This window comes from Nomascus leucogenys, chromosome 24, assembly GCF_006542625.1.
Source record: "Nomascus leucogenys isolate Asia chromosome 24, Asia_NLE_v1, whole genome shotgun sequence".
In the NCBI taxonomy this organism is placed as follows: domain Eukaryota; kingdom Metazoa; phylum Chordata; class Mammalia; order Primates; family Hylobatidae; genus Nomascus; species Nomascus leucogenys.
In genome coordinates, this window is record NC_044404.1 from 27,150,362 (window position 1) to 27,166,338 (window position 15,977).

At 48.5% G+C, this 15,977-nt stretch overlaps 1 protein-coding gene across 1 annotated transcript in view; it reads left to right on the plus strand.

Moving 5' to 3' along the window:
* WDTC1 (WD and tetratricopeptide repeats 1) overlaps positions 1–7,120 on the plus strand; it is a 77,551-nt gene extending 70,431 nt beyond the window's left edge. The window contains exons 14-16 of the mRNA XM_012498512.2: positions 1,887–2,061; positions 3,539–3,731; positions 4,741–7,120. Of these exons, the coding sequence (XP_012353966.1) occupies positions 1,887–2,061; positions 3,539–3,731; positions 4,741–4,938 (566 nt within the window). The 3' untranslated portion in view covers positions 4,939–7,120. The remainder of the gene's footprint in view (positions 1–1,886; positions 2,062–3,538; positions 3,732–4,740) is intronic.
* Positions 7,121–15,977: the final 8,857 nt, after the last annotated feature.

Here is a 15,977-nt window from a genome sequence, read left to right on the forward strand (position 1 = left end):
AAGCTGAGCTCAGTCAGGCTCCCACTAGGCATTCGCACCTGCTTAGACAGGGCCCTGGTGGTTCCACTTGGGCATCTGAGAGGCAGAAGCTGGTCGTTGTGTTTGTTCCGAGTGTACAAGTGCAGCAGAGACAATAGCGCAGAGCAGTAGAAATGCCTCAGGCTTGGACTGTGGGGCCTTGGTTCCAAATGCAGCTCCACCACGTGACTGTGTGGCCTTGGAGAAAGCACAGCCTCTCTACCTACTGCCTTACCTGCACAAAGAGCACGAAGCCCTGCCCAGCTCACCTCAGTGTGCTGGAGAATGAAGTGGGCCATTGGAGTGTGGTCTATAAACGTGAACGGTGAGCTCACAGGAGGCAGACATGGATCTTCACCTCTCTCCTTTGCAGTTTACCAACCATGTGATAAATTCATTTGTTTAATGAATAGTTATCAGACACCTGCCATGTGCCAGGCACTGTGCTGGGTCCTGGAAATAGAGCTGTGACTAAGTCACATGGAATTTCTGTGTTTATGGCATTTACAGTCTAGTGAAGGAACCAAGTGATAAAGGAGAAACAAAAAGTATGACAAGTGCCATGGGGACCTGAATGGTGTGCATGTTGGGAGGGGGGGGCTTGATGGCATTCTGGGGTTCTTCAGGAAGAAACATTTAAACTAAGATCTAAAGGATACAAAGGAAGCATTAACTAGATACAAAATATAGCTGTTCGGCCTAGTGCGGTGGCCCACGCTTATAATCCCAGCACTTTGGGAGGCTGATGTGGGAAAATTGCTTGAGCCCAGGAGTTCAATATCAGCTAGGACAACATAGCAAGATCCCATATCAACAAAAGAAAAATTAAAAAAAATTAGCCAGGGGTGGTGGCACACACCTGTAGTCCCAGCTCCTCAGGCAGCTGAGGCTGGAGGATCACTTGAGCCCAGGAGGTCAAGGCTACAGTGAGCCATGATCACACCACTGCACTCCAGCCTGGGTGACAGAGCAAAATCCTGGCTCAAACAACAACAACAACGTGTAGCTGTGGGAGATGCAGAGCTCCTGGCATAGAGACCAGCATGCTCCAAGGCCCTGCAGCAGGCATGAGGGAGTCACTTTTAAGGAACTGAGAAAACTTGTGTGACTTTTTACCTGTCACTTAACTGATCAGTGACTCTCATTTGGGACCCTAATAACTTGTCTTCCAGAGGGTAAGGGCATGGTCCTTACTGCCCTAAGTGCTATGAATCTGTTTATAAAAGTCACCCAGGCTGGGCTCGGTGGCTCACGCCTGTAATCCCAGCACTTTGGGAGGCCGAGGCAGGTGGATCGCCTGAGGTCAGGAGTTGGAGACCAGCCTGGCCAACGTGGCAAAACCCCGTCTCTACTAAAAATACAAAAATTAGCTGCGCGTGGTGGCATGGTAGTCCCAGCTACTCAGGAGGCTGAGGCAGGAGAATTGCTTGAACCTTGGAGGTGGAGGTTGCAGTGAGCCGAGATCACGCCACTGCACTCCAGCCTGCGTGACAGAGCAAAACTCCATCTCAAAAAAAAAAAAAAAGTCATCCATTCTCTCTTTACTAGTGCCTCACTCTGCCCTCCCCTGCCTCTCCCCTCCACAGAAACAGACTTTGAGTCTCTGCGTCTTTGGGGCTTTCAGGCCCTCATTTAGGGACCTGAACCAGGGCCCTCCTGGCATCAAAGGTCTCCTCTTGAACATCCTCAGGGGCTAAATCCAAAGATGCATCTTCCTCACAACCTTTCCCCAATTTTCCAGGATAAGGGTGGAGGCAGGTAGCTCTATGTTGTCAGACTTTGGACTGAAAACAGAGCCATAGGTGGGGGAAAATAGGGAAGGAGAGAAGGGAACAAGACGCTTACCTTTTCTGGATCTCTGCCCCCAGAGGAGAAGAAGGGACCTGGTGGTGGCGCCCCAGTCCGCCTCCGCAGCACGAGCCGCAAGGACTCCATCTCAGAGGATGAAATGGTGCTGCGGGAGCGAAGCTACGACTATCAGTTCCGCTACTGCGGCCACTGCAACACCACCACGGATATCAAGGAGGCCAATTTCTTTGGCAGGTCCGAGGCCCTGAAGAGGAGGGTGCAGCCCAGTTGGCAGCGGGAGGTTGAGTGGGGAGTGTTGGGGCATAATGGTTTTAGAGAAGAATCTCAAATCCCTGCTCTGCCTCTGTACCCTTGGGCAAATGGCTTCACCTTTGTCAGCCTCTAAAGTTCTTTAATCTATGAAATGACCAACCTGCCATGCCCATTTATGAGGCCGTAACAAGGACTAAGATAACCCAAGTAGAGCCTCCAGCACCCCTTCATCCCCCACCTCCTTCTCGCTCTGTCTGCATGTGCCAGAGCTTGGTTTCTTTATCTGCATTCAAGGAACCTCCCTCTGCTTGGGAGTGTGAGGCAACAGCCCTCCAAGGCTGGGAATCTTGACACATCTGTTTTGTGCTCAAAACTGCCTGTGGGCCGGGCGCGGTGGCTCACGCTTGTAATCCCAGCACTTGGGAGGCCGAGGCGGCGGATCACGAGGTCAGGAGATCGAGACACGGTAAAACCCCGTCTCTACTAAAATACAAAAAAATAGCCGGGCGTGGGGCGGGCGCTGTAGTCCAGCTACTCGGAGAGGCTGAGGCAGGAGAATGGCGTGAACCAGGAGGCGGAGCTTGCAGTGAGCGGAGATCGCGCCACTGCACTCCAGCCTGGGACAGAGCGAGACTCCGTCTCAAAAAAAAAAAAAAAAAAAAAAAACTGCCCTGTGTACTAAGGGACACACCCTGTGTTTCAGACACCATCACCCCCACCCCTCATTTGTAGATGTACTTTCTTTGGGTAGGTGAGACACATGAACATGAATCAAGAATCTCTCCATAGGCCAGGCACAGTGGCTCATGCCTGTAATCCCAGCACTTGGGGAAGCTGAAGCGGGAGGATCGCTTGAGCCCAGGAGTTTGAGACCAGCCTGGACAGCATAGACCCCCATCTCTATAAAAAATCTTTAAAATTATCTGGGTGTGGTGACATGCACCTGTAGTCCCAGCTTTTCAGGAGGCTGACATTGGAGGACCAGTGAAGGCCACAGTGAGCCATGATCATGCCACTGTACTCCAGCTTGGGTGACAGAATGAGACCCTGTCTCTGAGAAAAAAAAAGAATCCATCAAGATGCCCTCTAAATGTCAGTGGTGTGTGAGGGGCACGGGGAGTCTGGATGCCAGAAACCTGGGACTGCTCAGGGGAGGCTTAAAACAGGGTATTTTAGAGGCCCGAGAGATGATGTAAGATGATCCTGGCCCAAGGAGGTAATAATGAACTGCAGGGGAGACTGTCTTGGAGAAATCCAGGTAGTCGCTGGCCCTGGGTTTAAGAGAACAGTGACCAGGGCTATATACATGGAGGAATTCAGGGTCAAGTGCACACCCCAGCATGTGGGGGACTCAGTGGCTGCAGACTTCCTTGCTCCCCCTTTACCTAGGCCATGCAGCCTCTACTTGAGGCCGTAGGGCAGTACCCCACCTGACCTCCCTGCCCTTTGCCCCCGCCAGCAACGCTCAGTATATCGTCAGTGGCTCTGACGATGGCTCCTTCTTCATCTGGGAAAAGGAGACCACCAACCTGGTCCGTGTGCTCCAAGGGGATGAGTCCATTGTCAACTGCCTGCAGCCACACCCCAGCTACTGCTTCCTGGCCACCAGTGGCATCGATCCTGTTGTGCGGCTCTGGAACCCCCGACCAGAGGTGAGGGTGCAGCCAAGGTGACCAAAGCCAAGCAGAGAGGAGGGCAGGGACTCTATGGAAGGCTCCAGGGGAGCCTGCTAGCGCGGGGAAGAGAAGTGAGCCACCCAGAGGCTAGAAGCTGCTGAGTAAGCCTTACCCCGGGGCACAAGGCTGTGTCCTCAGATTCCAGAAGCTCCAAATGCAGCGGCAATTGTCCAGAAGCTGTGCAGAGGCCCTGGTCACAAGGGAACTATGCAGGCTTTGGCATCTGGTAGGCCTAAGTTTGAATCCAGTCTCCTCACTCGCTGCCTGAGAGACTTCACCATCTCTGACCCAGGCTTTTAATCATCTGTACATTGGGAATGGGAATGACAGCACCACCTTGAAAGGTTGTGGTGAGGAGTAAAGAAGAGATGCCTGTGAAGTGTCCAGCCCACAAGGACACTTAGGACAGTGGAGTCCCCTCCACTCCCAGGGTGGGTAGCCAGGGAAGCTGGCTTGGTGCCTCCCCTTCCCCTCTGCCCTACTGTTTCCCTCTTCTCAGCTGGCAAAACAAAAGTCAAGTGGTATGTCTGATTCCCAAGATAATTTGCTGTGACTTTTAAAGAGAGGCCCCTATAGGCTTCCCCACTGAGAGGAGGAGAAAGAAAGATGAAGCGAGAGTTGTTGTGGCAACAAAACAGAATGGGGTGTGGGGAAGTCGCATCTGCCCCTTGTCCCAGGTGTCCCAGTATGTGTGTCCAACATATCCTGGTGTGTACTGTCCCCCACGTGTATCCCAGCATGTTATGACCGGCCTGTGTATCCTGAGGTGGCGTGTCCCCCCGTATATATTCCAGCGTGAGCACCCCCAACAATACGTAGCCAGGGTTGTGTGTTCCCCTCCACCCATATACACCTCCTGGCATGTACGTGTACCTCCCCCTATAGACAGTTTAGTCTGTGTATTTCCCTCCCCCGCCCCTATACATGTACCCTGGTGTCTCTCCCTCCCTGAGCCCCACGTGTGTCACCCCTTTCTCCACCACAGAGTGAAGACCTCACAGGCCGAGTCGTGGAAGATATGGAGGGTGCTTCACAGGCCAACCAGCGGCGCATGAATGCAGACCCATTGGAGGTGATGCTGCTCAACATGGGCTATCGGATCACGGGCCTGAGCAGTGGGGGTGCCGGGGCCTCTGATGATGAGGACAGCTCTGAGGGCCAGGTGCAGTGCCGGCCCAGCTAGACCCTCCAGCCCTGGTCCCCAGCCCCTGCTACTGGCTGGACCCTCTGCCCTGGGCAGGAGGTCAGGGGATTCTGTTTTGGTTTGTCTTCCCCACCCCCCTTTTTTTTCATTTCCCCTGTTTTGTTTGTTAGTTTGGCATTAGGGGTGGAGGTTGCTACAACTTGCTGGCTTTCAGACTCTGGGCTGATTGTCCCCTGACTATCCCCAGCCCTGAAAAAAAGAGCAGGAGGGGACACCCCTCCATATGCCCCCCCATCTCCTGCTTCCATGTCCCTAGAGGGCTCTGGCCTGCCTCAAAACCCCTTCTGCCTCAGGTGGGGAGGAACAAGCTGAACTGTCTTCAGGGACTGTCCTGCCCTTTAGCTGGCAGCAGGAGGAGGAGTGGGATTCCCAATTGGTAAGGGCTCTCCTTGGCCTGTTGCCACTCTTGCTCCCTAGCCTGCAAGGCTAGCTCCCCTGTGGTCTTCAGGAAAGGTTTTGAAAAAGGATGGGTCCCACCCTCCCTCCAGAGCCACCAGTGTTAGAGCGGAACCAAAAGGAAGGATGGGAGCCCTGGAGTGGGCAAGACCAGGCCGCCTGCTGAGGTCGCTGTGGAGCACCCTCGCTCCTCTCCTGGCTACTAGCTCTGGCCCTGCACCTACTCTCACTGGCCACCTCTGGAGGCTCTGCCTTTCCCAAGGGCCCTGGCAGAGGGTGGGGCACTGCACCTTACCCCACCCATCCATGCCAGCACTTCTGCACTACGGCCGTTCTCCTCTTGGGCGCTCCTCAGCCTCACTGTGACCTTTCTGCCAGAGCTCCCAGCCAGGCCTACTCTGCTGAGGTGGCGCTTCCTGCTAAGGGCCCTTCTCTGCCCTTTCTGCCCTCCTTCCCATCCCACATGCTGAGCCGCCACAAAGACCAAAGAAGTGATGGCTTTTCTCTGTCCCTTGCTGCTCTGAGGGGAGAGGGGTGGGTCTCCTGAGCCACTCAGATGGGAAAGTCCCTTACTCGGCCCCTCCCTCCCCAGCAGCCCCAAGCTTTACACTGGATGCAGCGATCAACCCACCACTCACCAGGCCTCCCCTCCCCTCTGCCCCCTGGCTCTTAGCTCCAGCTGCTCCAGGTAGTTGGTTCATCCTTCCCCCTCTCTCCCTCCCTGCTTCCCCTCAGTGCTTACTTGGCTCCAGCCCTCCAGCTGCAGCCCCTGGGGAAAAGCAGCCTCCCTTCTCCTCTCCCTCCACTCCCTCGCTCCCTCCCTCAGCCCCTGTCTCTGCCAGGTGCCTCCTCTCAGTCAGGCTTCAGAGCAGCCCTGGAGACAGGAGGGCCATGTTAAAAGCTTTTTCACAGTTTTAAGAAGACAAGGGGAGGGTGAGGATAGTGGTGGGGGGTCTGGCACCATCTCATTGCTTTAATCCCAGCAACACAGGTGGCAGCTTCTCCCCCTTCCTTCCCACCCCAGTCCCTCTTCCCACCCCTCTCTTCTAGCTTGGTAATGAAGTATATTTATTGGTGAAGGAAACAGCTGCTGCTGCTTCTCCTGCTGCTGGGACCTGCTCCCCTGTCTCTTCTCCGTGACCTTTCTCTAGCCAGGGAGAAGGGAGAGCAGGAGTATTGGGGCTGGGCCCTGGGGCCCAAGGACCAGCTGGGTCCCCTTTGCTTTCTTGTGTTCCAGCCACCTGCCATTTCCTCCCTGCCTCCCACCCTCCCTCCCTGCCTCCTGTCCTGCTTCCCACCCCCTGCCTGCCCAGCCTGGGCCCTGCAGTGTGGAGAGACACATAAGCCTTACTGTCCTCTGGGGGCAGGAGCCGAGCCTTTTTGTTGCTCCGCTCCCAGGAGAGTGAGGGTGACGCAATTGATTAAAACCATTTTGTTCTAGGTGTGGCTGGTGGCATTTGTGGGGTGCAGGTGGGTCTTGGAACCAAAGTGAGGGCACCTGGTCCCTCACCTCTGTAGCTCTGTGACTTTGAGTAACCACACCTCTACTGGGCAGAATGAGGCCTGCCTTGAAGGGTCACTGTGAGCAGTGGCCACCCAGCCCAGCAGGGCTGAGTGCAGAGCCCAGATCTCATGGCTGTGATTTGTAATCATCAGCATTCACTCTCTGGCTGTTTTCTCATCAGTAAAATAAGGGACTTGGAATCTTAGTGGTTTTTCAAACCATTTTACATTGTGACCCAATATACACATGATTACTTGTAGATATATGTGTGTGTGTATATATATATATATATATAATGAACAAAAGTTTTACACAATAATATTTACTCTTGCTACATGCAGTGTACTCTGCTTACCTTTCTGTTTTATTAGGGAAAAAAATATGGTTATAACCCACTAAACTGATTTCACATATGCAAGTTTTTGAAGTGCCCTGGATTAGGTAATCTCTTAGACTAGAGGTTCCTGAACTTTCTTAGCTCACAGCACCATTACCATCTCAGTAATTTTTTCATGGAGCCTCTAAGCCAAAAGAAATAACAGTTCAATTTATTAAGCAGTTAAGTCCAAATCACTTAAAAAGTATTTATGTCCTAACAAGTTAGTTGCCATTTAAAAAATAATACACCTGAATTGGAAGAAACAATATTTATTTCATTCTTTTTTTTTTTTTTCTTTGAGACGGAGTCTTGCTCTATTGCCCAGGCTGGAGTGCGGTGGCACGATCTCAGCTCACTGCAACCACCATCTCCCGGGTTCAAATGATTCTCCTACCTCAGCCTCCCAAGTAGCTGGGATTACAGGCATGTGCCACCACGCCCAGCTATTTTTTTTTTTTGTATTTTTATTTTTATTTTATTTTTATTTTTTATTTTTTAGTTTTTTGAGACACAGTTTCGTTTTTGTCGCCCAGGCTGGAATGCAGTTGTGCAATCTCGGCTCACTGCAACCTCCGCCTCCTGGGTTCAAGCAATTCTCCTGCCTCAGCCTCCCAAGTAGCTGGGATTACAGGTGCCCGCCACAACACCCAGCTAATTTTTTGTATTTTTAGTAGAGATGGGGTTTCACCACCTTGGCCAGGCTGGTCTCAAACTCCTGACCTCAGGTGATCTGCCCGCCTCAGCCTCCCAAAGTGCTGGGATTACAGGCGTGAGCCACCGCGCCCGGCCTTCATTCTTAAACAACTGCAATTACTAATGGGATCTATGCTGCCCATTGGGCACTGAACACCTTGTTAAATTTTCTAATCAAAGCAGACACTGCTACCTTCATTTCCTGTCCCACATTGATTTTCATTTGCTTTTTATCACAGCAACCACTAAAGACCCAGCATTTTTTTTTTTTTTTTTTTTTTTTTTTTTTTTTGAGGTGGAGTCTCGCTCTGTCGCCCAGGCTGGAGCGCAGTGGTGCGATCTCGGCTCACCGCAAGCTCCACCTTCTGAGTTCACGCCATTCTCCTGCCTCAGCCTCCCGAGTAGCTGGGACTACAGGCACCTGCCACCAGGCCCGGCTTACTTTTATATTTTAGTAGAGACGGGGTTTCACCACGTTAGCCAAGATGGTCTCGATCTCCTGACCTTGTGATCCACCCGCCTCGGCCTCCCAAAGGGCTGGGATTACCGGCGCGAGCCACTGTGCCCGGCCAAGACCCAGCTTCTTAAAGATGACATAATCAAAAGGATTGTGGCATAATCTAATAATGGAACTGTGAACTACCTTGAGCTAGTAGTTCTCTCATTAGCCAAAGATGTTGAATATCTTTCAAAATGTCCTACTTAGCCCCCTGTGAATTTGCTGTGGGTGCCCTCAGGCACCTTGATGCACAGTTTGGGAACTATGGTTTAGTCTGTGGGAACAGTAGTTTCACTACTGAAACTACTGAGAGGTCCTGCCAGAAACACAATAGGTGGTATTATAAAACAGATACTGTGGGCTGGTCTCATTCCTCTGTGTACCCAAATTAACGTTTGCAGAAGCTTCTTGAAGGCATTTCCAGACCAGGCAAAGGAGGGACAATGTTCCAGACCAGGGAGTAGTGCAGAGTCTCAGGTTCCTTCATGAACCCTGAGTGACTCCATTTGGCTGGATTGTAGAGGGTAGACTGGAGGGGCAGTCAAACTAGGAAGGATTTCCTGTGCCTGGTGAGAGACCACAGACTCGATCCTGTAGGCAAGGGAGGCATTGGAAGACTTCACGAGGGTCTCCGTTTCATTTGGAGTTGGTACTCCATTTTTTAAAAAAATTAATAGCCTTTACTTTCTAGAGCAGTTTTAGGCTTACAGATAATTGAGCAGATAGTATAATGAGTTTCATATACCCCTCTTTCCCCAGCTCAATTTTCCCAGTTATTAACATCTTGCATTAGTGTGTTGTTATAATTAATGAACCAATATTGATACATCATGATAACTGAAGTCCATAGTTTACATTACGGTTCACTCTTTGTGTTGCAAAGTTCTATGGGTTTTGACAAACGCATGTCTCGTATCCACCATTACATTGTCATACAGAATAGTTTCACTGTTCTAAAAGCACCTCGTCCTCCACCTATTCAGCCCTCATTAGCATCCCCCCAAAAAAGCACTTAGGAATAAATCTAACAACATATGTACAAGGTTTGTATGAGCAAAACTACAAAACTGATAAAAAGAAACCAAGGAAGATCAAGTGAATGGAGAGATGGTCCATGTTCATGGATAGGAAAACTCAGGATGTTAGTTCTTTCCAACTTGATCTATAGCTTCAATGTGATCCTGGTCATAGTCCCAGCAAGTTATTTTGTGAATATCACCAACTGATTCTAAAGTTTACATGAAAATGTAGAAGACCCAGAATAGTTCCACTGTTCCACCTCCTTCTACCTCTCTTGGTGCCGTTTGTGTGCTCATTCATTCTGTGCAGACCTGGTGCCTCATTTGTGAAGCAGCAGCTGAGGAGACTCCAGCACTCGCATGGCTGATGAAAAGCCCAAGGAAGGAGTCAAGACTGAGAATAACAATCTTATTAATTTGAAGGTAATAGGGCAGGATGGTTCTGTGGTGCAGTTTAAAATTAAAAGTCATATACCGGCCGGGTGTGGTGGCTCACACCTGTAATCCCAGCACTTAGGGAGGCCAAGATGGGTGGATCACCTGAGGTCTGGAGTTTGAGACCAGCCTGACCAATATGGTGAAAGCCCGTCTCTACTAAAAATACAAAAAAATAGCTGGACATGGTGGTATGTGCCTGTAGTCTCAGCTACTTGGGAAGCTGAGGCAGGAGAATTGCTTGAACCCGGGAGGCGGAAGTTGCAGTGAGCTGAGATCACGCCACTGCCCTCCAGCCTGGGTGACAGAATGAGATGCCATCTCATATAAGAAAAAAAAAGAGTCATATACCACTTAGTAATGAAAGTCTTTGTGAATGACAGAGTTTGTCAGTGAGGCAGATCAGATTCTAGTTTGACAGGCAACCAGTCAATGAAACAGACACACCTGCACAGTTGGAAATGGAGGATGAAGATACAATTGATGTGTTTCAGCAACAGACAAGAAGTGTCTACTGAAAAAGGAACCTGGTTCTTTACTCTAGAACTTTGTTCTTATAGACCAAGATTACATTCTCAATTAGAAAACTGCAACTTGGTTCTACCACACCATGACTATTACTATAGTATAGTTTTCGCTATTCTTTTATTGTAAATAAAATAATGGGTGTATGTTCACAAGCATTTTGCTGTTTTAAATATTAAATGGCCAATGACATCCACTTGATGTCAATCAAAACATACCCGTGGGGAAAATACTGATTCTTGAAAATTACCTCCCTTTCTCCATCAGTGGCATGCTCATTCAACTCTTATCTTACATTGCAATGTTATTTTGCTCTCACTATTTTAACAAAAAAAAATCCTTAAATACCTTATTCAATTGGAGAATTTTAATGTTTTTCATTTATCATTGTAAAACCAAGGACAATTTTATAACTTTTTGTATATATAGCTCTTACATGTAGGGCAATCTGTCTTTAAGTAGAGATAAATTACTCTTAAAAAAAAAAAAAAGAATCCTAAATAGTTTTCCTTTTAAGTCAAGCATCTCGTTGTTTAAATAAACTTCTTGTTAAAAATGGAGAAAAAGAAGAAAGACCCAGAATAACCAACATAATACTTATGAAAAAAAAAATTCAGAGGATTAACACTCCTGACTTCAAGACTATCAAGCTACAATAATCAAGACAGTGTGGTACTGGCAAAAGAATAGACAAATAGGCCAATGGAACAAATAGAGAACCCAGGAATAGACGCACACAAATACAGTCAGCTGATCTTTGACAAGGCAGTAAAGTCAATTCAATGGAGAAACGATAGTCTTATCAACAAACAGTGATGGAACAATTGGACATCCATATGCAAAAAAAAAATCTAAACACTGACCTAACACTTTACAAAAGTTAGCTCAAAATAGATGACAGACCTAAATTTAAAATACAAAACTATGAAACTTCTAGAAGATAACATAGGAAAAAAATCCAATTTGATCTATAGCTTTAACATAATCGGAGCTGCAGTCCCAGCCACTTGTTTTGTTGGATTTGGCAATGAGTTTTTAGATACAACACCAAAACCTCAATCCATGAAAGAAAAAAATCGGTAAGTTGGACTTCATTAAAATAAAAAATTTTTCAGTTAAAGACACAGTGGAGAGAATGAAAAGAAAAGCCAAGGACTGGGAGAAATATTTGTAAAACACAGATAAAGGATTTGTATTCAAAATACACAACTCACAACTTTTTTTTTTTTTTTTTTGAGACAGAGTCTCACTCTGTCACCCAGGGTGGAGTGCAGTGGCGCAATCTCAGCTCACTGCAAGCCCCGCCTCCCGGGTTCATGCTATTCTCCTGCCTCAGCCTCCCAAGGAGCTGGGACTAAAGGCGTCCGCCACCACGCCTGGCTAATTTTTTTTATTTTTAGTAGAGACGGGGTTTCACTGTGTTAGCCAGGATGGTCTCGATCTCCTGACCTCGTGATCCACCCGTCTCGGCCTCCCAAAGTGCTGGGATTACAGACATGAGCCACTGCGCCTGGCCAAGAACTCTTAAAACTCAACAATATGGAAACAACCCAATTTCAAAATGGGCAAAAGATCTGAACACCACACCAAAGATGATTTACAGGTGACTAGTAAGCATATGAAAAGATTTTTAGCATGTCATTAGGGAATTGCAAATTAAAACAATGAGATACCGTTGCACATTGCACACTTACTAGGATAGCTAAAATGTTAAAACAGTCCACAGCAAATACTGACAAGGATGTAGAGGAACAGGAACTCTCATTCATTGCCAGAGGAAATGCAAAACAGTACAGCCACTTTGGAAGAGCTAAACATACTCTTGCCATACAATGCAGCAGTCGCTCTCCTTGTATTTAACTAAAGGGGTTGAAAACATGACCATGTAAAAACCTGTACATGAATGTTTATATCAGCTTTATTCATGATTGCCAAAACTGGAAGCAACCAAGATGCCACTCAAAAGGTGAATGGAGGCCAGGTGCGGTGGCTCACGCCTATAATCCCAGCACTTTGGGAGGCTGAGGCAGGTGGATCACTTGAGATCAGGAGTTTGAGACCAGCCCGGCCAACATGGCGAAACCCCGTCTCTACTAAAAATACTAAGATTAGCCGGGCGTGGTGACATGCGACTGTTATCCCAGCTACTTGGGAAGCTGAGGCAGGCAAATTTCTTGCCCCTGGGAGGTGGAGGTCACAGTGAGCCAAGATCGTGCCACTGCCCTCCAGCCTGGGCCACGACAAAGCAAGCCTCCGTCTCAATTTAAAAAAAAAAAAGTGAACGGATAAACAAACTGATACAGCCATAAAATAGAATATTAATTCATGATAAACAGAAATGAGCTATCAAGCCACAAAAAGATATGGAGAAACTTAAATGTTTATTGCTTTGTGAAAGAAGCCAGACTGAACGGGCTGCATCCTGTATGATTCCAACTAGACGACTTCCTGGAAAAGGCGAAACTACAGAGACAGCAAAAAGATCAGTGGTGCTCCATTTTTAAAGAGTGTCCACGTGTGATTCATCCAAAGCATTCCCGAGCCCTGTTGATAAGAGAGTCTGGGGCTCAGATGAGCCCATAGTGTGAATGTATAGTAAAGCAGAGATTAGAAATAGGGACTTCTGCATTTGTGGAGGGCAAGTGTGGCCCCAGAGGGCTGCTCCTGTGTCTGCTTAAGAGCATGCCCAAATATTGTTGCAGAACTTAAAAGGTGATGAGAAGTCATCTAGCTCAGAGGCTCTCAGCCCTAGCTGTAAATCAGAATCACCCAGGATGCTTTTATAACTTTCCATGCCCAACCCCAGAGATTCTGTTTTAATTGGTCTGAGGTAGAGCCCAGGCATCCGTCCTTTTTTTTTTTTTTTTTTTTTTAAGAGATGGGGTCTTGCTTTGTTGCGCTGGCTGGAGTGCAGTGGCTGTTCACAGGCGCTCCCACTACTAAATAGCATGGGAGTTTTGTCCTGCTCCATTTCTGACCTGGGCTGGCATCCATTGTTTTAAATCATCCCAGGTTCATTTTAGTATGCAGCCAGAGCTGAGAACCACTGATCTAGCTCTATCTCCACATTGTACAGATAGGGACCATGAGTTTCAAAGAGGGGCAGGAAAAGGGATAGGGTTGCCTGAGGCACCCTAGTGAATTAGAACCAAAGTCAGGACCGGATTCCTGATCCCTAATTCCTAGTCCAGTTCTTTTTTTTTTTTTTTTTTTTTTTTTTTTTTGAGATGGAGTCTCATTCTGTGGCCCAGGCTGGAGTGCAGGGCATGATATTTTGCCTCACTGCAACCTCTGTCACCCAGGTTCAAGCAATTCTCCTGCCTCAGCCTCCTGATAGCTGGGATTACAGGCATGCGCCACCATGCCCAGCTAATTTTTGTATTTTTAGTAGAGACAGAGTTTTGCCATGTTGGCCAGGCTGGTCTCGAACTCCTGACCTCAGGTGATCGCCTGCCTTGGCTTCCCAAAGTGCTGGGATTACAGGCGTGAGCCATCACGCCTGGCCTAGTACAATTCTTTATAAACCATTTCCTTATAATAGGTCACAATACTTTTTTTTTTCTTTAAATAGAGACAGGGTCTTGCCATATTGCCCAGGCAGGTCTCAAACTCCTGGCATCAAGTGATCCTCCTGCCTCAGCTTCCCTAAATGCTGGTATTACAGGTGTGAGCCACCATGCCCGGCCCATGATACTTTTGAGCTCCCACTCTGTGTCTGGCATTGGGCCAGGCACTGGCATAACAAAATTGTACACAACATATTCCTTGCCTTCCTGGAGCCTCCAGATTATCTGGAGGAATAGCAAATACAGGGATTGTGCATGGTTGCTGAACACTGGATTTTACTGTGAAATGTGAGTCCTCCCCAGTATATTCTGCCATCATTCAGTGCCCCACACGTGCCAGGTTCTTCGTCAGGTCTAGGGATATTAACATGTCTGTCAGTGGTGGCGGCCCGAAGAAGGAATGTGCCACTTGGTTGCTCTGCCTCCTGCTCCCACCCAGTTCTTTTTTACATATAAAATAAGGTCCTGGTCCTAATGAGGCCATAGTTTACCCCTATTTTACAGTGATTTAGAGACTCTCACGCTGGTCTCCCCTCATCACTCTAGTAAGCCCTAAAAGGGGTCGTCACCAGGCCAAATGTAGTGGCTCACACCTGTAATCCCAGCACTTTGGGAGGCTGAAGCAGGAGGATCACTTGAGGCCAGGAGTTCAACACCAGCCCAGTCAACATGGTGAAGCCCCATCTCTACTAAAAATACAAAAATTATCCGGGCATGGTGCTGCGTGCCTGTAATCCCAGCTACTTGGGCGGCTGAGGCATGAGAATTGATTGAACCTAGGAGACAGAGGTTGCAGTGAGCCAAGATTGTGCCACTGCATTCCAGCCTAGATGACAGAACAAGACTTCGTCTCAAAAAAAAAAAAAAACCTTAGGAACACAAAGAAGGAGACAACAGACACTGGGGTCTGCTGGAGGGTGGAGGGTGGGAGGAAGGAGAGGAGCAGAAAAGATAACTATCAACATCCAGGCTTAATACCTGGATGATGAAATTAATAATGGCTCACTGGCCAGGCATGGTGGCTCACGCCTGTAATCCCAGCACTTTGGGAGGCCCAGGTGGGCGGATCACCTGAGGTCAGGAGTTCGAGACTAGCCTGACCAATATGGTAAAACCCCCGTCTCTACTAAAAATACAAAAATTAGCCGGGCATGGTGGCATGCACCTGTAATCCCAGCTACTTGGGAGGCTGAGACGGAGAATCACTTGAACCTGGGAGGCGGAGGTTGCAGTGAGTCAGTTTGCGCCATTGCACTCCAGCCTGGGCAACAAGAGTGAAACTCCATCTCAAATAAATAAACAAATAGTGGCTCACTGTGGCCCCCCCAGGCTCAAGCAATCCTCCCAAGTAGCTGGAATTACAGGCATGTGCCACAATGCCCAGCTAATTTTTTTTTTCTTTTTTAGTAGAGATGAGGTCCTGCTATGTTGCCCAGGCTGGTCTCAAACTCCTGAGCTCAGGCAATCCTCCCCTCTTGGCCTCCTAGAGTGTTGGGATTACAGGTGTGAACCACCACGCCCGGCCTATTTCTCATTTTAGAGAGAAGGAAACTGATGCCCTAACAGGTTCTGCTACTTTCCTAAGGTGCGACAGATATTGACAAAGCTTAAGTTCAAACACTGAGCTGGCTGACTCCTGAGTCCACATGTGTAGCCATCATGCTTTCCTGGGCACCCCAAAGTGGGAGACTTAGATTCTGGTCCTAGCTGTGCTTTCTATAACCTTGGGTAACTTAGCCCATCTATAAAATGGAATGGAGGCCAGGTGCGGTGGCTCACGCCAGTAATCCCAGCACTTTAGGAGGCCGAAGTGGACGGATCACTTGAGGTCAGGAGTTAAGGCCAGCCTGGCCAACATGGTGAAACCCCGTCTCTAGTAAAAATACAAAAATTAGCTGGGGCCAGGAGCGGTGACTCACACCTGTAATCCCAGCACTTCAGGAGGCCAAGGTGGGCGGATCACCTGAGGTCAGGGGTTCAAGACCAGCCTGGCCAACACAGT